This window comes from Lissotriton vulgaris, chromosome 6 (assembly GCF_964263255.1).
Source record: "Lissotriton vulgaris chromosome 6, aLisVul1.2, whole genome shotgun sequence".
Classification (NCBI taxonomy): Eukaryota; Metazoa; Chordata; class Amphibia; order Caudata; family Salamandridae; genus Lissotriton; species Lissotriton vulgaris.
In genome coordinates, this window is record NC_141694.1 from 991,430,715 (window position 1) to 991,456,369 (window position 25,655).

Genomic DNA, 25,655 nt, shown 5'->3' on the forward strand with positions numbered 1-25,655 from the left:
TCAAAAACGGCATCGAGCGATGCCGGGCCAACGCTGCGTCCACGTCGGGGCTGAATCCGGGGCCGATGTCGTCCCAAGGAGCGGGAGACGTCGGGAGTGGTGCCGGCGGGGTCGGTGGGGGTGTTATAAGGTCAAGGTTGAAGACTCGATGAAAAAATGGAGACAAAAAGCCTCAAAAAGTCAATCAAAAATTGACTGGGGATTCCTGCTCTTCCCGGATCTGCGCTTGCTGGCGCAGAAAAAGAAATAACGGACGTCAGTGTGCGTAGGCGGTGTCTAAGTAGCGCCTGCGATATAATCTTGGTGACCTCGACGCCAGTGACGTACGCGGAGCCGCACGGCGCCACCTACCGACGAGCAGGGGTACTGCTGACGAAAACTTTCCGGATCCAGTCTGACGCCTGGGGGTAATTCTAAGGTAAGGAATCTATCACTATGTGTTTCTTTCAGATACCCCTTTTTTCAATGGGAGCCTGTGTTGTCAGTAGGAACAAAGGCTCCCATTGAAGTCAATGGGAGTCCGAACAAATGGTGTCCAGAAACATGGTAATCGTCGGTCGGCTTGCCAAACCGAGGTCGGTACCGATTCCGGCAAGGAGTCAGTAGGAATGCTTTCTGACATCATAATGAGGCCCTTTGTGTTTTGCTCTTCAGGTTCTGTCTTTTAGACATGATTGGTTTGCACATGTCCCTTGGTCAGAATTGTTTATTTTCTGGGATGATGTCATGTTATTATTGGTCTCCAGGTAAGGATGTCTTCTCCGTTGTTTCTATTACTGCTCTTATGAAGGTTGCTTAATACTCTTTTCTAATTTCGAGTTGTTAGAACGCTTTGCGTTATTACTAAGATTTCTTTCTAATAATGTACCTTTTCTTCTTTCTGAAGGTATTTCTACACGTCGCCATGAGGGGACTAGGCGCCTGTCTCATAGCTTCTACTCTTTTCTTACTGGATTGTTGCTCATCTAAGGGACAAATCTTTTCATCGTTTACCCGATTCTAGTTGTTGTAGTTCGGTTTTCAGTTGTGAACTGTAGTCCCTAAATGACAAATACATATTTATGTTTATTTTATAGATCGGTTTGATTATTTTATTATGGAATCTTTTCAAATTCTCCAGTTTCAGCATGGGGGATATATCATCTGTAAATGGGTCTCTATTCATATCTCAAGATTACGTACTAAAATTGGGTTTCGTTAAGAGTCAAAGTTTCTTTTTCACACGGTATGTATTATTCAACTTTATACTTTACTGCCTCTTAATAATGTCTCAGGCAATTTACATTACGTAGACGTTTTGGATGGCTGTTGCTGTCCTATGTGGTATAATGGCCTTTATGGTTTCCATACTATTATGTCAGCATTGTCTGGCTGATTATTCAGCTTTAATTTTCTTCTACAAGGTATATTTTCTCTTATCTATACATAGGTGGTGATTTATTGAATTATTCCTAGGTCATTGTATTTCGAGGAAATATCGTGGCGATCTTTGTTATATTTCTCTAGGGATATGACTGCTTTTATGCCCCTAGTTGCTATTTTCTGGTTTGGTGACTTTGTCATCTTTTTCTCCGGTTCAAGACAATTTCTGTTATAGTTGGAGACTTTTAGTAGAGGTTTCAGTTCCCAGACCCTCCTCCGGGGATGGTATGCTTTGGTACTTAATTCCAAAGTAAGGTATCTGCGGCTAGATGTCTATCAGATGAAAAAGTAACTTACCTTCGGTAATGCTGTATCTGGTAGACACAGGATCTAGCCACAGATTTCTTACCTCCCTGCCATCCTCCCTGCTCTGCGAACTGTCCTCTTGGTCTCTATACTTCAGTTATTTTATTATGGAATCTTTTCAAATTCTCCAGTTTCAGCATGGGGGATATACCATCTGTAAATGGGTCTCTATTCATATCTTAAGATTACGTACTAAAATTGGGTTTCGTTAAGAGTCAAAGTTTCTTTTTCATACGGTATGTATTATTCAACTTTATACTTTACTGCCTCCTAATAATGTCTCAGGCAATTTACATTACGTAGACGTTTTGGATGGCTGACAGTTTGAGTGAGAAAATAGACACGGAAGAAACTGACAATGGTGGGGGGCTTTACGGACTCCGTTGACGTCACATTGTGTAGTGATGTAGATATGGAGTCATGCGGCGCCCTCTTCAGATGCACGGACATGCTGTAGAAAATGTTTCCAGATCCAGTCTCGCGTCTGGGGGAGGATTCTAAAGTAAGGAATCAGCAGTTAGATCCTGTCTCTGCCAGCTACAGCATTACCGATGGTAAGTAACTTGTTCATTAAACTTTTTTTTAAGTGCCATGCATAAACAGCAGGAGGCTCAAGCTGCCTGTTGCCCTTCGATCAAACAGTACCAAAGCAAAGCTTGAAAAAGAATTTATAAAGCTATTTATTTTTCCACTTGAATGTAGTTTGTCTTGCAACATTTTACATGGAATTCAGTGTCTGGCCTTGTCTATTCCTCTCACTCTAGACAGCACACATTGAGAGTTTTTGGTTGCATATTTAATGTAATAAAGTGTAATATTAAAATAGGATTTATGCATATATCACTTAAAAATTGTGCCTTTAGTTGCCAGATACGGTTACTCTCGCTGCAACAATGAAAATCAAATCCCTGCAACAAGGATTTTCATCATTCCATCAGATTTTTTCCTGAATTCTCTTACCATGGCATATCCCTCCTCTCCTTTATCTATGTGTGAATGTTGTGGTTAGACTGTGACCTCTGACTCAGAAAAGTAAGAGAAGTGGGAAGGGAGAGACAGAAGGCCAGAGCGACAATAACAAGAATGGAATACTGAGAGGGGGGCAGAAGGGAGACATAGATGAGGAAATTAGTTAACTGGGGTAACAAAAATAAAGATACAGAGAGGCAGAAAGAGGAAGCATTAATGAGAGAAATATATTTATAGAGATAGGTAAGGATGTAGAGTGCAACAATTCAGGAAATAACTTAAAACCTGGCTATTCTAATGAATCAATCACCAAGCAGCAGCTAGCGACCACAGCACCCCGAGACCCTCAAGGGTGATATGCCAAGCTTTAGAAATAACTGATTGATTGAGAGACAGCGAGAAAAAAAGAGTAGGAAGGAGGGTGTAAAAACTGAGGGGTGAGGCAGAGCGAGGACTAAAGTAGAAAGAGGTAATTTAGAGGTGAAAGAGAGAGTTGGATGCAGACAAGTGTAAAGAGAAATGAAAGTTACAGCCAGTAGTGGGGTGGCAAGAGGGGCAAAACACAGAGGTATAGAAAGACTGACCAGATAAAGAGAATAGTGAGGCAGAGAAAAAGGTATCAAAAAAAGACTGAAGGACAGAAAGACAGATGAGGTATTGATAAAAGAGGTGATGTGGAGATGAGAGTAAAGTAGATAGAGGTTGAGGCTGATAAAAAGGTAGTGGAAGAGGATGAGACAGACAGTGGCAGAGTCTGTCAGAAGTTGCTAGTGCGGCACTCGTTTTTCTGGCAAGTATCAGTGCTGGATGCTATTGTCTTTAAAATTACATGCTGCTAGTTTTAAAAATGGAATTTTTTACCTGCTCCCGGAAATGCTCCCCGCCCCGGTTCTGCACGGCATGTCATGTGCCGATTGAACGGAGGGCAGGAAGGAAGGAGTAGGACTTCCGGTCGCCCTGCGACAGGCCCAGTCAGCGCTCTAGTGTGCAGGCAGGAGGGGCTATTTAGGGCATCTGCCGAGGAGGGCGCGCTGCGGTCAGACAGACAGTGGCAGAGTCTGTCAGAAGTTGCTAGTGCGGCACTCGTTTTTCTGGCAGGTATCGGTGCTGGATGCTATTGTTTTTTAAAATTACATGCTGCTTGTTTTAAAAGTGGAATTTTTTACCTGCTCCCGGAAATCCTTCCCGCCCCGGTCCGTCACGGCGTGTCCTGTGCCGATTGAACGGAGGGCAGGGAGGAAGGAGTAGGACTTCCGGTCGCCCTGCGACAGACCCAGTCAGTGCTCTAGTTTGCAGGCAGGAGGGGCTATTGAGGGCGTATGACAGGAAGGACGTGCAGCGGGCGCGCAAAGACAAGCCCGTCTGCACCCGTCCGCGGCAGGCCGGGGCCAGTACCCCTGCCCATTTTTCGAGCCACCACACCTACTCCCCTGAGGAACTCCATATGATGCGCTCCTCCACATCTAACTTCTGTGCGCACAGTATACAGTTAGACCACTGGGAGCAAAAATGCAGTCACTGCCCCTTTGCGCTGACAACCAACCAGGGGGCTGCCGGCACGGAAGGAGTAGTTTCTGTCCTGTAACTCCAGTTCTGTAGTAGGGGTATCTCTGTTATAGTCATAATCTAGTGAATAGTCCCGCCCATGTGCGTGGACCCCGGCAATCAAAAATAATCTCTTTCCTAGCAGCCGATGATGGCGGCAGCAACCTAGAGAGGCTCCCGTAGCAAGGCGGTTTTCCCGCATCAATCCGCATGCCTATCCGCTCACTGATCAGTCCAAAGAGGGTGTCCTGGGTGCGGTGACCGAACGGCGCCAGCACAGAAAATCTGGGAGCGCTCGGACCCCGGCATTGGGACGAAACTTCGTCCACGTCCCTTGCGGAAGACAGGCCTGGTGACACGAGGCGAGCACCGGTGTCGAGTGAAACCTTGGGCCGGGCGGAAGTTCACCCTCCCCGGCGCAGCCACCCGGAAGTAGCCGCTGACGACAACGCTCGACCCCTTCGGCTGGCAATCCATCCCGCCGACCACTCCATCCTTTACGCTGTGTCTCTGGTGGCGCTACGCAGCGGTGACCCTTGGCTGCGCTCGACAAACGCTGAGGGACCTGTGCAGCACCGGTCGCCATTTTGCTTGGCCTAGCCGAGGCCGCAACGGCTCAGCGGCCGTCGGCGACACCCCGCAAGCGTCAGCGACCTCTGGCCCACGCCCGGTCTGGGCCCCCTGCATACCCCTCCCTCAAGCGGACGGCTACGGGCGTCCGGCCCGCTCCATCATAAACTTTGTCTCGCTGGAAGAGATAAATGAAGGGGAAGGGGCTACGACAGACCGCCGCTCAGGCGAAGCTAGGGAAATATGCCTACGATAACCAGACATCCACCCAACCTGAGCAGCGCAAATCACTGGGGAAGGGCGCGGACAACGACGGTGCTAAGAAAGCCACGCTGGACGATGTATTGCGAGCACTGGAGCAGGTACAGGCCACGGTGGGCTCGACCGCGGCGGAGGTTACCCTTATTAGAGCCGACCTCCAGAAAATGACCGAAAGGGTGAAGCAGGTGGAGGTGGTGACTAAATCTTTAATAGAAGACGTTTCCGACCTACAAGTGGCAATGGAGAGACTGCAGGCGGACAATAAACTTCTGAAAAGTAAGCTGGATGACCAGGAAGGGCGTTCCAGACGCAACAACGTCCGTATCTTGGGGGTTCCGGAGTCTGAGACAAAGGGTGCCATGGATCTATATGTTGAGGACCTTATAAAGAATACACTGGCCCCGAAGGGACTGTCCAACTTTTTTACAGTGGAACGGGCCCACCGGGTCCCTGGGGGGACGCCTACCCCGGGGGCCACCCCGCGCCCCATCCTGGCGAGACTCTTTAACTTTAGAGACCGCGATGCAGTCCTCCAGGCAGCCAGGGTGGCACCGCCCATCCAAATCCAAAATTCGCGGATCTCTTTCTTCCCTGACTACACGGCGGAGGTCACCCGCAAGAGGAGGACATTCCTTGAGGTTAAAAAATCACTTCGCGACCAGGACCTGCCGTACTCCATGTTGTTTCCGGCCCGGCTAAGAGTGGTGGCCGATAAGAAGGTCTGGTTCTTTGACTCAGCGGAGAATGCCAGGGAATGGCTGGATGGCTGGCGCACTGTGGACCGCACTTCCAACCGCCGACGCAACAGGACGGGAGAGGAGAGCCGGCCGGGCTCGCGTTCTCCAACCAGGGACAGCGCGACTGGATCACCGTCGCAGGACCACTTGGGAGCTGCTAGAGGCGAATGATACTACCGCGAGGGACAAAAACATGAAACCTGGACTTTACTCCCATTCTGACTGTTCAACAAGTCGTTCATGGACGCTGGCCCGGACGACCCGAGGACAGCAAAGGGACCGCCTGCTTTGGGGGACACTCTCCCCTGACGTGCAAGTACTCTGTTTCTAGCATGGGATAAGCGCTCTGCTAAGTTGGGGTGGCGGGCAGTTCTGAGTCCGTTTGGCAGGGAGGCAGGGTGGGGGGAGTTGGGGGGGGGAATTGTTCGTTTTTACGGGAAGTTCATGATATCGATCACAATAAGTAAAGTGTGCTATGATGTTCAATGTAATAATGCTGGGGAGGTGGAGTCTGTGCCGATGGTTTCTGTCTCTAAAGTTCGATGGTGGTGGATGTACAACCTAACGTGATGCGTGCGGGGGAGACGCGATTGGGCAGCTCCTCCCTCAAGCTTCTAGCCTGGAATGTGCGCGGCCTGGGTGATAGAGTGAAGCGCGGCCTTGTTTTGTCCGAGGTGAAACGTCATAAACCTGACCTAATACTCCTCCAAGAGACCCATTTAATGGGTAGCGCCACTAAGGCCCTGGACAGACGGGGGTATACAATGTTGACCCACTCAGAATTCTCCACCGGGTCCCGGGGTACGGGTATCCTTCTCAAGAAGTCCTCCACTTTTATCACCCTCAGCACTAGAACTGATACGCAGGGCTGTTTTGCGGCAGTGGTTGGTCAATGGGACGGGCGCCCCCTGACCATAGTTTCAGTCTACATCCCGCCGTCATTGCACTCAGTGATGTTGCCTGCCCTGGGCGAATTCTTACTATCCCTCCCCGAGGGAGACACCCTGCTAGGCGGGGACTTTAATGCCCCTGCTGATCCACAACTCGACAGGTTCCCAGCGACCGCCCTCCCGGGGGGTCCTTCCAGGTTTCAGCGCTTCCTTGAGGCACTGGGGTTGGTAGACATATGGCGACATGTCCACCCTACACTACGACAGTACACGTTCCACTCCACCGTCCACAATAGTCTGTCCCGCATTGACCACTTCTTGGCGTTAGGGGATGGGTTACAGCGCGTAGAGGAGGTGCTCATACACCCTAGGGGCATCTCGGATCACTCCCCACTGACTCTCACCATTACCTCACGAACACGAACACGCCACCGCGTCTTCCCTATGCACGCCTCTTATCTTAAGGTCCCTAAGGTCAGGAAGGCCCTGCAGACTGCCACGGCACACTATTTCGTGGAAAACGAGCCTACCGCAGCCTCGGCTGAGGTCCTATGGGAGGCCTATAAGACGGTCCTAAGGGGGCAAGCCATCAGCTCTATAACATCACACAGACGGGAGCAGGCGGCTGACCACGCGGCGCTTGAGCTCCAACTGCGCGAAACCACCACTGCCCACGAAGCGAACCCCACGGATGACACGTTGCATGCACTCGCGCTGGCCCAGCGCCTGTATACAGACCACGCTCGGCACATCACGCAAGGCCACATCACAGACACACAAAATCGAGTATATGATGTTGGGGACAAGGCGGGGAAAATGTTAGCTTGGCTCGACAAAAGAGGGGGTAGCGCCAAGGGGATCCAACAGGTGAAAGACGAAGAGGGAAATATTCAGACTGACCCTGATCGAATAGTGGGGGCACTGGCTGCCCACTTTGAGGAAGTCTACACCCCGGAACGGGACGTCACTGCGATTGCAGCCCAAAGCGCACTATATGACTTGAACATCCCGGCACTACTACCGGAGGCTGCAACTGAGCTTGAGGCGCCATTCACTGCTGACGAACTGCGGATCGCCATCGGGGCCCTCCATCCGGGCAAGGCGCTGGGGCCAAACGGCATTCCAATCGAATGGTTTCAAGACCGCACTGACGTTTTTGGCCCATACCTGCTCCAAATGTACGAAGAATGCCGTGCTAAGGGGGTGCTCCCACTGGACCAACGAACGGCCACGATCGTGGCTATTCCTAAGCCCGGTAAGCCCCCGGAGGAATGCTCCTCGTACCGCCCTATATCTTTACTTAACGCGGAAAGCAAAATTCTAGCAAAGCTACTGGCAAATCGTCTCATGCCCCATCTATCTGACCTTATTCACCCGGACCAGTCAGGGTTCATGCCCCACAGGAACACCTCGCTCAATCTCCGACGGGTGCATGGGGTGTTGGCTAAAGCGGATGACATAGGCGAGTCCGCGGTCATTTTGGCCCTTGATGCAAAGATGGCCTTTGACATGGTGGAGTCGGCCTATCTCTTTGAGGTTCTCCAATACATGGGATTCGGTCCCGTCTTCATCTCCTGGATCAAACTGCTATACACCGCACCAGTAGCACATGTGGTGGCAAACGGCCACATTTCGCACTCCTTCCCACTCAGGCGAGGCACCAGACAAGGATGCCCTCTCTCCCCCCTGCTATTTGCGCTATCATTGGAACCCTTGGCGATCCGCATCAGGACTACTCCCTTGCTTAAAGGGATTACATGGGGGGAGGGCTGGGAGGACCGCATATCGCTTTACGCGGATGATATGCTGGTATATCTGACAGATCCCGATCACGGCATACCGGCTCTCTTGCTCATTTGCAATGACCACGGAGAGGTGTCGGGCTACACTATCAATTGGAGTAAATCCGAATTGTATGCCCTGACGGGCAGCCACCCAACGGTTGGTCCACACTGCCCTCTGCGACTGGCCGGTTCCTCATTTAAATATCTCGGTATTCACGTCACAGGTGACCCGGCGGAATACGATAAACTGAACCTAGCGCCACCACTGGACCGCCTCAGGCGAGATGCAGGCTTCTGGGCGGGATTACCGTTGACGATGCTGGGGAAAGCAGCCCTGTTCAAGATGAAATCCCTGCCCCGCTTTCTGTATATTCTGGACAATACCCCTTTTGCTGTGCCCCCTAGGTACTTTAAGAAGGTGGCGGCAGTGGTCTCTGGTCTGTTATGGGGTAACCGCCCGGCACGGATAGCTCACGCCAAGCTATGCAAGAGCTGGTATGAGGGTGGCATCGCACTTCCCAACCTCCACCTCTACTATTGGGCGGCCCAGCTCAGACCGATCAATGGTTGCACGCATCGCAATCTGACCCAGCATTCCAGGCGGACAGGGCCCAACTGGGTGCCAGCACCCTGCTGGCCCCGCTTTATGATAAACGAAAACTCAGGTCACTGAAGGGGCCCACTAGGCTCACAGTAGCTACCTGGCATGCAGCCTCCGCTGCGCTAGGGTGGAAAGATACAATCACCAAGCTCACTCCACTCTGGGACTCACGTGCTTTAGGCAACCTTCGGACCAGTAAGGGGTTCTCCCGCTGGGACGACATTGGCATTTCGACAGTGGGGGACATGTGGGACCGTGGGGCTATCATTACTTTTGACCGCCTGAAGGAACTCTACGACCTGGGGCCGCATGAAACCTACCGATATGTCCAAATCCGTCACGCGTTACTGGCGGCTATTCCGGCGGGGTCAACTCTCCCCGAGTCATCCCCGCTAGAGGATCGCCTTTTGACTGACTACATGGTGGAGAAGGCCACCTCCCTCACTTACCGGAAACTCCTTAACAATTCCCCAGACCCACTAGTGCCTCTTAAGGAGAAATGGGAGCAGGACGTGGGCGAGATGGATGAGCATGAATGGAACGAGGCACTGGCATCCCCTAAGGAAGCGGGCATATCCTCTAGAATGAGACTCATCCAACTCAAAGTTCTGCATAGAACATATTACACCAGGACATTGCTTCACCGCATACAGCGAGCCCCTGACCCCTTCTGCTTGCGGGGCTGCGGGGAGGAGGGCACACTCTTCCACACACTCTGGGACTGCTCAGTAATACAATCCTATTGGCGTCAGGTCTTGCGCACTGTGTCACAGGTGATGGAGGTCTCAGTGCTCCCTGAACCTCGACGCTGCCTTCTCAATGTGTGGGACCCAACTGACTTGTCCCGGCATGGCCGCCTCTGGGTAACGCTAGGAATGATGATGGCCAAGAGGGATATCGCGCAGCGCTGGGGGGTGGCGGACCCACCGACGGCCTCACAATGGTGTGTAAATATGGACAGGGCCATGGTCACAGAACGGGCAGTGTATCTGAACAGGGCGTGCCCGGCCAAGTGGAACAAAGTGTGGTCCCCATGGAACACGTACCGGGGCGAGATTTGTGATCCACTTCCTGAGGATGACACTATGGACTCAGACGAAGAATGAATGGGCTGGGGAGGCTGTGTGATGCGGGGGGGTGCACCGGGAGGGGGCGGGGAGTTGGAGAGGGACGGCTCACACTTTACCTAGCATGAAGGGCAACGTGCTGTTGGCCCTAACTCAGGACTATGCTCACTTCTAACCGGCATTAAGTTTATTATAATGATCGTAATGTTACTTCCCGAAGTTCTGAATGTTCTCTCTTTAGGTATAAAACAGAAAATGAAAACCTCATACACCCAGCATGGAACATTCGCACTTTTCCTTCACAATTTGTTTCTAGATAATTACCTTCACGTCCTCAAAATGCAGGCGCAATTGTATTGTAATGATGGTTTCTTCTCTTATTTGGCACTTACTTGGCGGCCGGCCCAGTCAAGTTGTAGGCGACAAGCTGTGTAACAACTGTGAAGGCTCAATAAAGGTTTTAAAAAAAAAAAAAATAATAATAATCTCTTAATCTGTCAAAACATGCAGAAAATTGCAAAGACACTTAAGAGAGAATTTAAAGACAAATAATGCAGCCTATATCCACAGGCTACACTGTCCAGTACTTCAACTAGAAATTCCACCAAATAACACCACAAATAATACAGCCTGCCCAGTTTCTACCATAGAGAAACTTGCCTCCCCCAGTAAAAGACACTGGAATGATAGAGAGGAAGGCATGGACAGACAAGCCCCATAGGCTGCCATTATGTGGCTTAAATAGGATACTGTGCCTTTAAGAGAACTTTCCAGAACTTCTCCCAGTATCCCAGAATGCATAGCAGGTCCCTCTACTTTCAGTTCTTTTTGAAGGCGAAGCACGCCAGACCTGTCGCATTCCGTACATGACGAAATATCTCCACCGGGGAGGAGGGCGGGCGCTTATGACTATAACAGAGATACCCCTACTACAGAACTGGAGTTACAGGACAGAAACTACTCCTTCTGTAGTAGGGGATCTCTGTGTATAGTCATAATCTAGTGAATAGAATGGCAAGCCCATCCTCACACCAAGCGGCGGTGGAGAAGAAAATAACGCCACTACTGTGCGAACAAATTCCGCAGCTATGCCTGCCCAACCTGAGCGTCTGCCCTGGCGTCAGTGTCCAGGCAGTAATGCTTAGCAAAGGTATTCCAAGTGGCTGCCTTGCAGATATCAGCAATCGGCACGTTACGGAGCAGAGCCGTCGTGGCAGCTTTGCCCCTGGTGGAATGAGCCTTAGGCTTACCTCCTAAGGTTTTATTAGCCTTTTGGTAACATAATTGTATGCAGGACACAATCCACCTAGAGATGGTCTGCTTAGAGGTAGCAAGACCCGTCCTGACTGATCCATAATTAACAAACAACTGGTCAGACCTACGAATATCTTTGGTTTTATCCAGATAAAATTTCAACGCCCTCCTAACATCCAGGGAATGGAGAGACCTTTCCGCTGGAGACGAAGGGTTCTGAAAAAACGTAGGCAAAGTTATAGTCTGGTTGACATGAAAATCAGAAATAACCTTGGGAAGAAATTTAGGGTGAGTGCGCATAACAACCTTAGCAGCATGAAACACAGTATAAGGTTCAGTACAATACAACGCCTGAATTTCACTTACCCTGCGGGCCGATGTAATGGCCATGAGCAACGCCGCCTTCCAGGACAGGTGCTGCAACGAAGCCTTATGAATAGGTTCAAAAGGCTCCTTCATCAATCTGGACAGCACCACATTCAATTCCCATGAAGGCGAAGGAAGCCTGACAGGAGGGAATACTTTCTTCAATCCTTCCAGAAAATCTTTGATCACAGGGATCTGGAAAAAGGAAGTCTGTGAAGGGCATTTCCTGTAGGCAGTCAATGCAGCAAGATGAACCTTAATGGAATGCACATTAAGGCCAGACTGCGCCAAATGTAAAAGGTAAGGAAGGATGACATCTTCCTTACAGGTCGTAGGGTCATGGTTCTTAGACTGGCACCAGATACAAAATCTCTTCCACTTGAAGCATATGAAGTTCGAGTGGAAGGCCTCTTAGACTCCTTCAGTATGTCCATGCAATCCTCAGGCAGATTCAGATGGCCATATTGCACTATCTCAGGAGCCATGCCGCCAAACTCAAAGACGAGAGGTTGGGGTGTAACATCCGTCCCCCGAACTTCGTGAGAAGGTCCGGCTTGCACGGCAACCGAATGTGAGGAAGGAGGGACCGGTGAAGTAGGTCCGTGAAACACCACTGCCTGGGCCACTCCGGGGCAATGAGTATCATCCGAGCCCTGGACCGGGCCAGCTTGATGAGCACCGCCGGAATCAGAGGAATGGGAGGAAAGGCGTACAGAAAGCTGTTCGTCCAGTCGATCCATAACGCATTCCCCAGCGTCCCTTGCTGGTAGTACCTGGAGGCGAAGTCTCTGTACTTGCTGTTTTCGGCGGTGGCGAACAAATCTACGTCTGGAGTTCCCCACCTTGCGAAGACTTCTCCTAGTACTTCGTCGTTTATGACCCACTCATGGTTTTCCTGAACCAGTCTGCTCAGTGCGTCTGCCTGAACATTCTGCACACCTGGCAGATGGGTAGCCGTTATTGTCAGTCCTCTGGCTAGGAGCCAGTGCCAGATCGCCTGCGCCTCCTGTGACAGAGTGCGTGATCTCGAGCCCCCCTGCTTGTTGAGGTAATACATCGTGGTGGTATTGTCCGTCTGTACAAGCAGAGAGTTGGTCTGGAAGGACGGAAGAAAGGCCTTCAGTGCCAAGTGAACAGCTCTGAGTTCCAGGAAATTGATGTGATACGTGGCCTCCATTGGTGACCACGTTCCTTGAATCTGTAGAGTCCCGGAATGCGCTCCCCATCCCAGGAGAGAAGCATCCGTCACGACAGTCTGCGTGGGAATGTCCTTGTGAAAGGGAACCCCTCTGAGGAGATTCTCCGCTGAACACCACCACTTCAGAGACTGAAGAGCATGCAGCAACAGTCGAATCTTGTCGTCCCAAGATCCTTTCCTCTGATCCCACTGGTCCTCCAAACACTCCTGCAGCGGTCTCATGTGCAGCCGTGCGTGTGGCTTCAGGAAGATACAAGAGGCCATCGATCCCAGTAGAGAAGACACCGTCCTCACTGTTGTAGATGGAGTTGTCATAAGAGCCTGAGCCTTAAGAAGGAGAGATAATCGTCGCTCTTCCGAAGGAGACACGCTTGCTGACAGCTTATTGATGGAGGCTCCCAAGTACTGTATGCATTGGACCGGAGTCTGGACAGACTTGGCCATGTTGATGTGCAGCCCCAGCTTGTTCAAGAGAACGCACGTCTTCTGGAAGTGTGCTCGCGCTTCCGAGAAGGAGGATGCCTTGATCAACCAATCGTCCAGGTACGGGTAGACGAACACCTTGTTCTTCCTCAGGTGTGCTGCTACCACCGCCATGCACTTCGAGAATGTTCTCGGCGCAGACTTCAGTCCGAATGGGAGTACTGTGTATTGATAATGATTGGCGTCGACTTGGAACCGCAGGAACTTCCTGTGTTTGTGTGCAATGGGCACATGGAAGTAAGCATCCTGTAGGTCTATAGCACATAGCCAGTCTCCCTGTTGCAACAGAGGATAAATCTGACGCAACAACAGCATGCGAAACTTTTCCCTGCGAATCCATTTGTTTGCCTGTCGCAAGTCCAGAATGGGCCTGAACTCGTTCTTGTCCTTCTTGCGAACCAGAAAGAACCGGGAGTATAGACCTCTTCCTCTCTGAGACAGAGGTACGTCTTCTATCGCCCTTTTCCTTAACAGGATATCCGCTTCCGCCTGAAGCTCGCGCAGCTGAAACTGCGAGCTGACCGGTGGAATTGCTGGAGGAGGGCTGGTGAACCGAAGACTGTATCCATTGCAAACAATATTCAGCACCCACTTGTCCTGAGTAATTTTTCTCCACTCTGCCAGAAAAAATTGAATGCTTCCCCCAACCGGAGTGGGTAACAGATCCGGGGGAAGTAGGTTCCTAGGGCCTAGACCCAGCCTGGCCCTTGGGCGCCGGAGCCGACTGCTGGCCTCCTCTGCCCTTCTGGCGCTTCTGGAATGGCTTACGGAACTGTCGTTGTTGTTGCGACTGTCCCGAAGCCTGGCTACGTCCTCTGCCTTGCCCACCGAACCGCCGTTGGAACGGGCGGTACAACTTCTTTGTGTCTTTAGGCTTCTCCAGGCCCACAGCCGTGAGCGTTTCGGCCTCCGCCTTCATGCGGGCCATCTCATCGTCCGCATGCTTCCCGAAGAGGGTCTCGCCGGAGAATGGTAGGTTGGCCACCCTCTGCTGTGCGTCCGGTTTCAGGGACGTAAGACGGAGCCAGGCGTGACGTCGTTGATTAACCCCATGGCAGAACCCATGAGCTGCCAACAAGGAAGAGTCCGCTGCAGCGCTGATAATCTGGTTAGCCACCAGCATCCCTTCATTCAGCACTTCCTGGAAGTCCTCGTGCTTCTCGCGGGGCAACAACTCCGCAAACTGCTGGAGGGAGTCCCAGAGGGCGCGGTCGTAGCGTCCCAACAGCGCCGTGGCACTCGCAGCCTTCATGGAGGTAGCCGATGTTCCACACACTTTCCTCCCTGCCGAATCCATCCATCTGGACTCCTTATCCAGGGGAACCGTGGATGACGGGGAGGTGGCATGTTGCTTGCGGGCCGCCGTCACAATTACAGAGTCTGGAGGGGGTTCCGCCCTCAGAAAGGCCGGGTCCGAGTCGGGAGCCCGGTACTTCTTCAGCAGCCTCGATGGAGCCGCCTTCGTCACCGCAGGGGTGAGGAAAAGGGCCATAGCCGGTTCCTCCAGGCCCGGCACCAGAGGCAGGAGAGGACGAGACAGGTGTTTTTGATGCAATGTCTCAAAATTGACTGAAGTTTTAGGAGTAGGCACCGTCAAGGATATGTCCAACTTCGCAGCGCCCCTTAAAAGGACATCATGGAACGCCACCAGGTCATCAATTGGGGACACCCTCGTGTCCGGGGACTCCGACAAGGTAGGAGAATAGTCTCTGGTACCAGAGGACCTTGTGTGGGAGCGAGATTCGCGCCTCCTATGGCGGTGTCTCGACCTCGTGGACGATCTGTGTCGCGATCTCTCCCGTCTCCCAGAGCGAGAGCGAGACCTGCCAGCCCGTGGCCGCTCCACCGGTTTCCGTGGTGGGGACTTCCTTGGCTCCTCTCAGGGTTTCGGTTTTGGGGTCCCCTTAGGAGGTACAGGCAAAGACGGCAGCGAAGTGGACCTCGGCGGAGGAACCCTCGGCTGTGGGGCGGGCCCATGCGGAGGGACTGGTGGTGGTGGTGGGTCGCCTGATGGAAGTGGAGGGTTGGGTGGAGGATCCTCTTTAGGAACAGGAGGAGGAGTTGGCGACCGAGGCAGAGATGGCGTGTACACCTCTGAGTACACCGAGCCCGGTGACCCCTTAGGCGAAGGGGGCTGAGATCCAGCCCCTTCAGCAGGTGATCGCTTCCTCTTGCGCCCTCCACTAGAAGCAGTCTGACTTCTGGGACCAGAATCCTTCTTGCGCTGTTTTGGAGAGGCTGAACGACTCCCAGACGCCGACCTCTTTCTTCTCGACGCTGAGCGTCACTTTTCTGGCGTCGAACGTCGCCTCCGCGACTCCGGCGTCGAACGCCGCCTCCGCGACGTCGACCTCCTCTTCCTCGACGTCGAACGCCGACCCCTCGACGTCGACCTCTTCCTCCGTGACGTCGTACGCCGCCTCCGCGACGTCGAACGTTCCTTCTTCGACGACGAGCGTCGATTTCTCCGTCTTGATGCTCTCGACGTCGAGGAGCCCCTCGACGTCGACCGGTGCCTCGACGGCGATCGACGATGTCGCCTCGACGGCGAGCCCCGATGCTTGTCACTTCGTCTACGACGTCGATAGGAAGACCTTGACGTCGACGAAGACGATGACGTCGACGGTGGCTTCGACGGCGACCTCTCCATGATATTCGACGTCGAGCCGCCACGCCGTCTCGACCCGGAGCCCCGGGGAGAAGGGGAGCACTCCGCCGTCATCCCTCTCGACGTCGTCGTCGATGCAATCGACGTCGACGGAGACCGGGACCGTTTGCTGGACTTCCTGCATCTGGGGAGCCCCCCAGAGGCCTCAGCAGAGGCAGAGGGAACCTTCCCAGCCTGCCCAGACCCACCTGCAGCCTGCAGACGCCTCTCCTCAAGGCCAGAAAGCCTGATCTTCATCCTGTCCCTCAGAGTCCGAGCAGTAAACTGCTGGCAGATGACACAGTCCTCAGGGACATGATCTTCAGGGAGGCAGACGATGCAGACATCGTGTGGATCACTCTTGGCCTTCTTCCTCCCACATGCTGGACACTTATCAAAAAGGCCAGGCATTTTAGAGCCCTAAAACGCCTGAATCAGCACACAAAAGAGAGAGAGAGAACACCAAGAATGTAAACCGAAACACTTTTAAAACACAAAAGTGCCAAAATATCCAATAAACCCTTGAAACAAGGGAGAGCTCAATGCCAGGGTCCTGTAAGCAGGAGCCGGAAAAAAGAACTGAAAGTAGAGGGACCTGCTATGCATTCTGGGATACTGGGAGAAGTTCTGGAAAGTTCTCTTAAAGGCACAGTATCCTATTTAAGCCACATAATGGCAGCCTATGGGGCTTGTCTGTCCATGCCTTCCTCTCTATCATTTCAGTGTCTTTTACTGGGGGAGGCAAGTTTTTCTATGGTGAAAACTGGGCAGGCTGTATTATGTGTGGTGTTATTTGGTGGAATTTCTAGTTGAAGTACTGGACAGTGTAGCCTGTGGATATAGGCTGCATTATTTGTCTTTAAATTCTCTCTTAAGTGTCTTTGCAGTTTTCTGCATGTTTTGACAGCTTAAGAGATTATTTTTGATTACCGGGGTCCACGCACATGGGCGGGACTATTCACTAGATTATGACTATACACAGAGATCCCCTACTACAGAATAGGAGTTTCATATGGTATTGGTTATCTGTAGGTCCCTAAGCAAGCATAAACACAAGCTTTTTGACTTCCTCATGGACACCCAATCGGATATTATGTTGTTAACTGAAACGTGGCTGAATGAAGACTCTGCTCCAGACATTCTTCGAGCCATCCCCCCGAACTATGGGATCTTAAGACTTGACCGCCCTGGAAGCAGAGGGGGTGGGATAGCTATAATCCATAAACTAGCTGTGGAATGTTCCCTGGAGAGGGTGTCAATAGAGACCAGTGAGGTAGGGCTCTTCACTATCACTGTCGACAATATCTATGTCATTAAGGGCCTCCTGATATACCGGCCACCGGGCCCAGCCTCACAGTTTGCCATCAGTCTCAGGGAGCACGTCATCCAACTTACACTACGTTATGCTAAGGTGCTGGGTGATCTCAACCTACACTTTGACGACAGGGATAATGCCCAGGCGCAAGAGCTCAGCCAAGAGCTGGAGGCCTTCCAATTAATATTGCAATCCACCCTTCCGACTCATTAGCAGGGGCACCTATTAGACCCCATCTTTGCTAACTGGGGAGAGCACCAGGTTGAGACTCCCTTTCCAGTCCCGTGGACTGAACACTATATCATCCCCTTTAGAATTCCAATACCTAAGGCCCAAGGTAGGTCAAAATCGGACACTAGCAAACCCCAGAGGAAGTGGTCTAAGTTTACGGCTACCAAGTTTAACCTTGCTCTTCAGCAGGGAGGGCAACCAGGAGGGAGAGATGTCGAAATGGCCTGCACTGCTCTTGATCAATGCATTTGTGATGCACTCAACAAGGTGGCACCATGGGCCACTAACGCTCCTAGGAGACACTGAAGATCCGCGCCCTGGTTCAATGAGGAGCTGACGGCCATGAAATCGGTCTGTAAACATCTGGAACGTAGATGGAGGAAAGATTTCTCGGAAGAGGGGAGGGCCACATATAAAACCAATCTAAAGATGTATCCCTCCCTCATAAGGAAGACTCGAGCGGCACACTACAATATGAAGATTGAACTTGCCGACAATTCCTCGAGAGAACTATTTGTGATTTTTAAAGAGCTTTCGTCCCTAGACAGAACCTCTGCCCCTAGTAAAGCCTCTGTTGAGTCTTGCAATATGATCGCAGACTTTTCGGATAAAGTAGAGAAGATCTAATCTACCTTCCCGGAGGGGGCCCGTAGTAGGAAAGCTGACTGGAAGGGAGTATGCCATCTGGAAGATGCTTTTTGTCTCTCCAGTTTTAGTCTCCCCTCCTTAGACGATGTAAAATCCATAGCTTTGAACATCAAGTCAGGCTCCCCGAAAGACCCCATTAAACCGAGAAACATGAGGGAGAGTATGGACATTTTAGACACCTTATTAAACTCTCCTTTGAGGCAGGAGTAGTAACCCAAGGATGGAAGGAGGCAGTGGTTGTCCCTATTAAAAAGAAACCGGGGATTGGTGCCAGCCAACTGGAGAATCTCCATCCCATATCTCTCCTACCTTTCTTCGTGAAGATCACGGAGAAGGTGGTTAATGCTCAAATAACTGACCACATGAATCAAGCCAGCCCACTCCACCCCACGCAATCGGGCTTCCGAACTTCATATTCTACAGAGTCGGTGCTGCTTCTGTCCACTGAAACCATCTGCCGGCTGGTTGATATTGGGCAGACGGTGGCGCTGATTCTGTTGGATCTTAGCGCAGCCTTCGACACCGTGGCTCATCCCATACTGATTCAGCGCCTCAAGGAGAGTGAAATGACCAACCTGGCTCTGAAATGGTTAAGCTCCTTCCTTCAGGATAGAAGGTTTCAAGTATCCCAAGGGCAGTATTACTCAAAGAATATCAGATTGGGTCAGGGGGTACCCCAGGGATCAATACTCAGCCATACGCTTTTTAATCTGTACATCGCCCCTCTGTCTAATATCATTGATAAATACGGAATTAGTATTGTGTAATACGCGGATGACACTCAGCTTGTCGTATCCTTGACCCAACCCCAGAAAGAAGCTGCCACTAACTTCTTGGCTTGCCTTCAAGAGCTCTCAGTCTGGATGGCCAACAATTGTTTAAAGTTAAATGGCGGCAAGACTGAGGTCCTCATTGTGGGAAACACCCCCGCAATATGGTCACCGAGTTGGTGGCCGCAAACTCTGGGTACCACCCCTGTCCCCAAGGAGGAGGTAAAAAACCTGGGGATATGGCTAGACCCCACTCTCTCCTATGATCACCACACCAGGACGGTGACAGGAAAGTGCTTTGGCATAATGAAGTCTTAGATGTGCTCCCAGAAGCTGCCAGGAAAACCCTAGTCCACGCATTTGTCACCTCTCGCTTGGACTATGGGAATTCACTCTACATAGGGGCCAATAAAAAGAGTGTGCTAAGATTACAGTGGATTCAAAATGCCACTGCCCGCCTGGTCCTGATGCTTCCCAGGAGAGCCTAATCCAAAAAAGCCCAAACTACCCTCCATTGGCTCCGTATAAGGAAAATAATTACATTTAAAACTGTGTGTATTAGCCAACTTATTCTGTTGAGGAAAGGCCCAGGGTACTTGCACAACCTTCTGGTCCCCTACACGCCTACTAGAGCCCTGCGCTCCCAGGGCGCTGGACTGGTAAAAGTTCCAGTGATAAAAAGAAAGAGAATGGGAGGCTGCTCTTTTCGCTACTTGGCCGCCAAGCAATGGAACGCTCTCCCCCTTGACCTCCGTATGGAACAGTCAGAGAACATCTTCAGAAAAAAGCTAAAAACTTGGCTTTTCCAGGAGTAAAACACTTTATTCCGTTGGGCTTCACTGGACCATTCTTCGCATCCTCTCTGTACCTTTCTTTCTGACCGCAGCGCGGCGACACACTAGTTAGTATAACCAGGCGCTTTACAAACTCTCTTTGATTGATTGATTGATTGAGATACAGCTGAAAATGAGGTAGAGAGATGCATAACGAGAGAAACAGAGAGGGGTGATGTAAAGAGAATGAGCTGAAATGGCGAACAAGTGAAAATAAGAGATGGTTTCAGAGGTTGAAAAAGAGGCAAAGGACAAGAGAGAGAGGTAATAAGAAAAGAGTAAGCCAATGAGCAAGTTGAGGGTCGTGGAGAGGTGAGGTAGTGAAAGATGGGTGAGGTACATTGAGAGGGTAGGCAATATGAGAGTGGTGGGGGTAGAGTGATGAGCTTAGTGATACACGTGAGTTAGAGAGAGAAATGAGTTGGAGTTAAAATAGGTAGAGAGAAATTAGGTAAAGAGTTTGGAGTTAGAGAGGGTGTTGATAGAGGAGAGCAGAAGAAGGAGAGACAAGCACTGAGGTGAGATGGAATAGCAGCAAGGTACAAAGTGGCGTGAGGTAGGAAGAGTTGAGGTAGAGCTTGGTAGATATGTATAGGTAGGTACTGAAAATAGTAGAGAGGTGAGATTGTGAAAGACGTTAAGATAGATGGAAGAGAGATATTTTGAGGGTGAGATGAGGTAGACACAGTTGACTTAGAGAGAGTCTCAACATAGAGAAATGGGCTAGGTACATAGGGATGTAGATAGGGAAAGAGAGAGAGAGTTAGAGAAAGAGAGTTAAAGAGAGAGAGGTAGAGAGAAAGGTTGGTTGAACAACTAGTAATGTGATATAAAGAGAGAGATAGAAAGATACATTTTTAAAATTAATTGCCAACTGCTTGGGAGCTCAAAGGTTAATTAAGGCTGAAGAGACTGGGAATATAAAGCTGTGAAATTCAGAAATGATCCTTTCACAGGGTCCCCTTGGAAGTGGGTGACCTGTATAGTTGCTTATGCCTTAAGATGCCTCTTTCCTCAAACATCATCCATTGGTCATTCCCCATGCTGGCTTCTCCCGCACCCCCCACCCCAGGAACTTCACTGCAGTCTGGCATCCCCAACCAGAAACATTCACTTCCTCTGTAGCCGTGGTAAGCAATTCCATGCCATGTCGTGTGCCTGTCTTACTCTGCAGTACAGTTGCAACACCCACTTCCACGTGGCCCATCTTTCCCCACTTTGAGATAGCCCCTTCCCCCATAATTGGCATTTTCAATACCCATACATTGGCCTATTCCTCGCCTCCACTAATCAATATTTTTAGCCCTATTCTTCGCAATATTGCTTCTAGTCACCATGTGTACTAAAGAACATTGTATTTTTTTGTTATTAGTCAGATCCTTTTCCACCGAGATGCGCAAAATACCAAGATCAAGGTTTACCCATACACCGGGGACAGCTACCAACTCACCGTACACCCTTATACTACCACTTTAAGAATACAAACAGTGAGGATATTCGTTTGACAGTTGGACTTAGGACAGAATGTTGTGTGTGTGTTTTGGTGGGGGCATAAAAATATTGTATGGAGGAATATTTTAGGGCTGCGGTGGCTTTGTTAACCAGCTATGATGAGTAGATGGGAAAGGTCAGAGCAAGCTATGGCTTATGATTACATTTCTAATTTAGTCTGAATTTCTTTATTGAGAACTTCAGGTATCTATATAGAAAACCTCTTGAGTATCTTACAGGAAAAACAAACACGAAGGACACTGTTCCTCCAACTTGAGGTGAAGCTGAATGTGTATTTTGTAGATTTAAAAGGGCTGGATCAATGTCACAGATTTAGAACAACCACGTATGAAAGATCTGCATACAGTGAAGCTCTATGGAACTAATATACGTTGCCAGAAGTAATCTAGAAAATCAGGCAATGACCTAGCCATTGTGCTGGGCACCCCTGATATAGAGTATATTTAGGTTTGCATTCCATGGCTTCCCAAGAAGAAAGAACTACTGGTACATCCATGAACCCAGAGCAAAAGAAAATTTAATAATTGTATGTGGCACCATATGCTCACAATCTGGTAATTGAAAATATTGCTTGTGTAATCTATTTTCAGTGCATACAGCCATACTCCATATATTAACATAGAAAAACCTACATTTTAACCAAATATGCTCAATATGTTGTTAAACGGTTGCAGTGGAAGAAAAGAGTCTTACGTAGATGAGCTTTACAGTTTCCTGTATTCAAATGAGCTTGATTGTGATGCATAACCATTGGGATTCATTGGAAGCAGTGAACAGAAGTATAGCCCGAAGAGAGATTGGTTTACAATTTCGACTTATAGGTAAAACCACTAAGTTCAGAGTAATCCATGACATTTCTGCAACAACCAAAACTGCTGAAATTCCAAATTGGTAAACTGCTTTCTCTATTTGCTCTGTTGCCTGATCCCCATAAGAAGGCTCAATGGGGATTTAATGGCAACTTGCCTTGTAATGTTAAACCCATTACACAAACACATTCATGTTCTTTACCTTGCGTTCAGGCTTCTTCCCCATCATCAGTGACTTCAGTTTCCTTATGTACCACCACGCGTGTGACAGACATGTCAGGGTGCATTTCTTTGGCTTCTTTAATTGCCTGTGCTAGAGCCTGTGAAAAAAATCATACAGTACATACTTCAGTCAGCTAACCAAATACCCCAAAACAAGATTAACAGGCAATTAGTATTGGAGCTTCAGAGTTTCCAAACTCAGCCTTGTGCAGTTTAACTTAGAATGTGCACTTCTGTTCCAAATCAATCATGGGGGACGTTACGGATCAAAGCTAATCCCCCTGACACTACTAATTTAAGTGTTATTCAAAGATAATAATAATAAATAAGAGTAGAGCGATATGTGTAAAACTCGTATGGTTGAATTTACAATGTGCATGGTGGAAAAAGAACAAACACCTTGGAACAGGTAGGAGGCCTGTGGCCATCTTGGAGTACAATACAGGCTAAAAAGAGACCTAGGAGGCTCAAGTCTGATTCTCACCACCAGAGAAAAGAACAGCATTTCGATCTCGGTTTCTTTCTCACACTAATGGCAGCAACGACTTGCTAACAAAACATCTGTTGTACTTCTTAGAGCGATCTTGCACTATTGAGCACGTCTTATCAAGCGAGCATAAACAAGCGACAGAATTGCACCCAGTTTAAATGACCTCCAATGGCTACATTCAAGGCAGAATTAACCTCCCTCATGAACAAGGCAGTTTAGATTGATCTGTCTTCCCAAGGAAGAAGTAAACTCCACACTGCAGGAAGACAGAGAACATCAGATGCAAATCAACACTACTTTGTGATTTCCCAATTACAAAAAGAAATCAAAAACTCTCAACCAAGCTTTCTCCGGTCAAGTTCCTAGAACTCGGAATGATCTCCCTGAACTCAAAACCCCTTACTTTCCTATACACTACCTACCCTGAGCACTAAAAGTCGCTAAGTACCCCTACCACTTACTACTAAACTGTCAACCTTTGAACCCTAAAAGTACCTTACCCCCCCACAAACCAAAATATATTTAAATTATACAATCTAAATTGTAATATCCTACATCATTTATAAATATATTAACACCATCAATGCTGATGGTATTCCCCTCCTGTGCTGATTTATGTGGAACTCCATTGTTCATGACAAGCTCAGCTCGGCATGAGTGTACGAGAGGTGTACCTCATGACGAGCTGAGCTCGTCATGAGCATGGAAGGGGTTAAAACCAAACATTAATCTATACTTATTAACTAATATTATACTTATGCTAATATACATTTTTCTTAATATACAGGTTATAATATGTATTAATTCTATTACTTTAATAATAAGTGAAAAACTATATACACAAATAGGTATATGCACACATATATAAACATATATAATGAAAACATATATGCTATTTTTCACAAAATAAAAAAGTACTTACCTATCAAGGAAAATGCTGCAATAGAAAGTTCTCAAAAACCTACCTATGATGTGAAGACTCTAATGTATTACCTGGATGTAAAGTCCCACAAAGTAAAATCTCAACTGTAATGGTAGCATACTGTTCGAAATGGGATTCCTGATTGGCGCAGGTATGCACACAGGCCATGCAGGAATCACCCTTCTAGTAAGGGTAAGCTAGATATACACTAAAAATTAACCTGTGCTCACCCTCTGGTAGCTTGGCACAGAGCAGTCAGTCAGGCTTATCGAAAGCGGCAATGTGTAAAGTATTTGTGCAACAAACATACAGTAACACTATGCATACTCCACAAAAAGACTACACACAGGTTTAGAAATACAGATTATAATATTCTGAACATAAGATCAAAAGAACAATAATCCAATGTATAGAAGTTGAGATACTGAATTTTAAAGGAATATCTGCAGTAAAACGGCTAGAAGTAAGCAGTGCTAAAACGGTTACTTTAGGTTGCGCTGGACTCAGACAAAGTCCATGTTCAGGCTGACCTCATGGAAGCACGAGTCGGCTACAGGACCCACGCAGGCACGGGTGCAAAAAGCACCTTTCCTGGTTGCAAGCAACAAGATGTGTCAATCGTCTCCACACAGTGAAGGCTCCGAAGGCGGGTGACGGAGTTAGGAGGTGTCGAGTGATGCACTGGATTCTGCTGCACAGTTGAGGATATGCATTGATCTCACCAAGCTGCAGCGGCATCGATATGCTGTCCGATGTGTCAATCTCTGGAGGCAAAGGGCTGGTTCCAATGTGATGCTCAGATTTTACTCCTGCAACCAGGTCAATGCACCAATTCTGCTACACATAGACAGGAAATGTGTTAAAATCCGTATTGCAAGTATCTGGGCCACTTACAGTGAGCCAGGCACAGGAGCACGAGTAGAGACGCTGATATCCCTGAGTCGCAAGCAACAGGAGGCAAGCCAACAAGCCCTTGGATATCACTTGGGTGAGGACACAGTCCATCTCTCCTTCAGCTGAGTCAGAGAGCAGCAGGCAGCAGGACAACAAACAGAAAAGCAGGCCTTCCACATCAGCAGGCCAGTTGAGTGCTTTAAACAGCAAAGCAGCTCTTCTGGCAGAACATCAGTTACAAGTACAGTAGTGTCTGATTTTAGGGGTCTGAGACCTAGTACTTGGGGGGGTGGGGGTGAATCTGTCCTTTGTGTGTGGACAGGACACGGACTATTCAAGTGAAATGTTAGCCCCTCTCTTCCATCCTGCCCAGGAAGGACTATCGGAACGTAGATGTATGTTGATGGGTACTCCGATACATCTATCCTTCCTGTGCTGTGGCTGTCTAGAGGGACTGCACAAAGTGCAACTGTACACAGTCCAGAGTATTGGAGACAAGCGGCAAAGCATACAGAGTTATAAGCACAGACGAATTACCACTTTCTAAAAGTGGCATTTCTAAAATAGCAATGCAAAATCAAACTTTACCAGTAAGACGAGTTTGTCATTATCATGACAAACATATGAAACATGAAAAAGCTACTCTTTTTAAGTGTTTGAGGTAGCCCCACATAGAATCAACGCGATCTTTTATCATAGATATGTTTTCTTAAGTTGCTTTCCCTTTCACACATTAGCCTTTTACACACATTTGCGCACGTGACAATGTTGGATACGTTTCGCCGACACTGGTTCGCAAACAGATTCTGCTTCGCCTAAGATTATCATGATTCTTGAAAACCATGGACAAGATCTTCACGCAAATTGTTCAAATGTTGTTCTATTTTTCATCCACGAGGCAACATGGCT

General features: G+C 49.2%; 1 protein-coding gene across 15 annotated transcripts in view; it reads right to left on the reverse strand.

Annotated features, from left to right (window-relative positions):
• LOC147708315 (protein 4.1-like) overlaps positions 1-25,655 on the reverse strand; it is a 1,681,744-nt gene that overhangs the window by 99,138 nt on the left and 1,556,951 nt on the right. For all 15 annotated transcript variants that reach the window (XM_086927035.1, XM_086927031.1, XM_086927029.1 and 12 more), the window contains one exon: positions 22,421-22,538. In XM_086927035.1, the coding sequence (XP_086783161.1) occupies positions 22,428-22,538 (111 nt within the window). In that variant the 3' untranslated portion in view covers positions 22,421-22,427. Of the gene's footprint in view, positions 1-22,420; positions 22,539-25,655 lie in introns of those variants that run through there.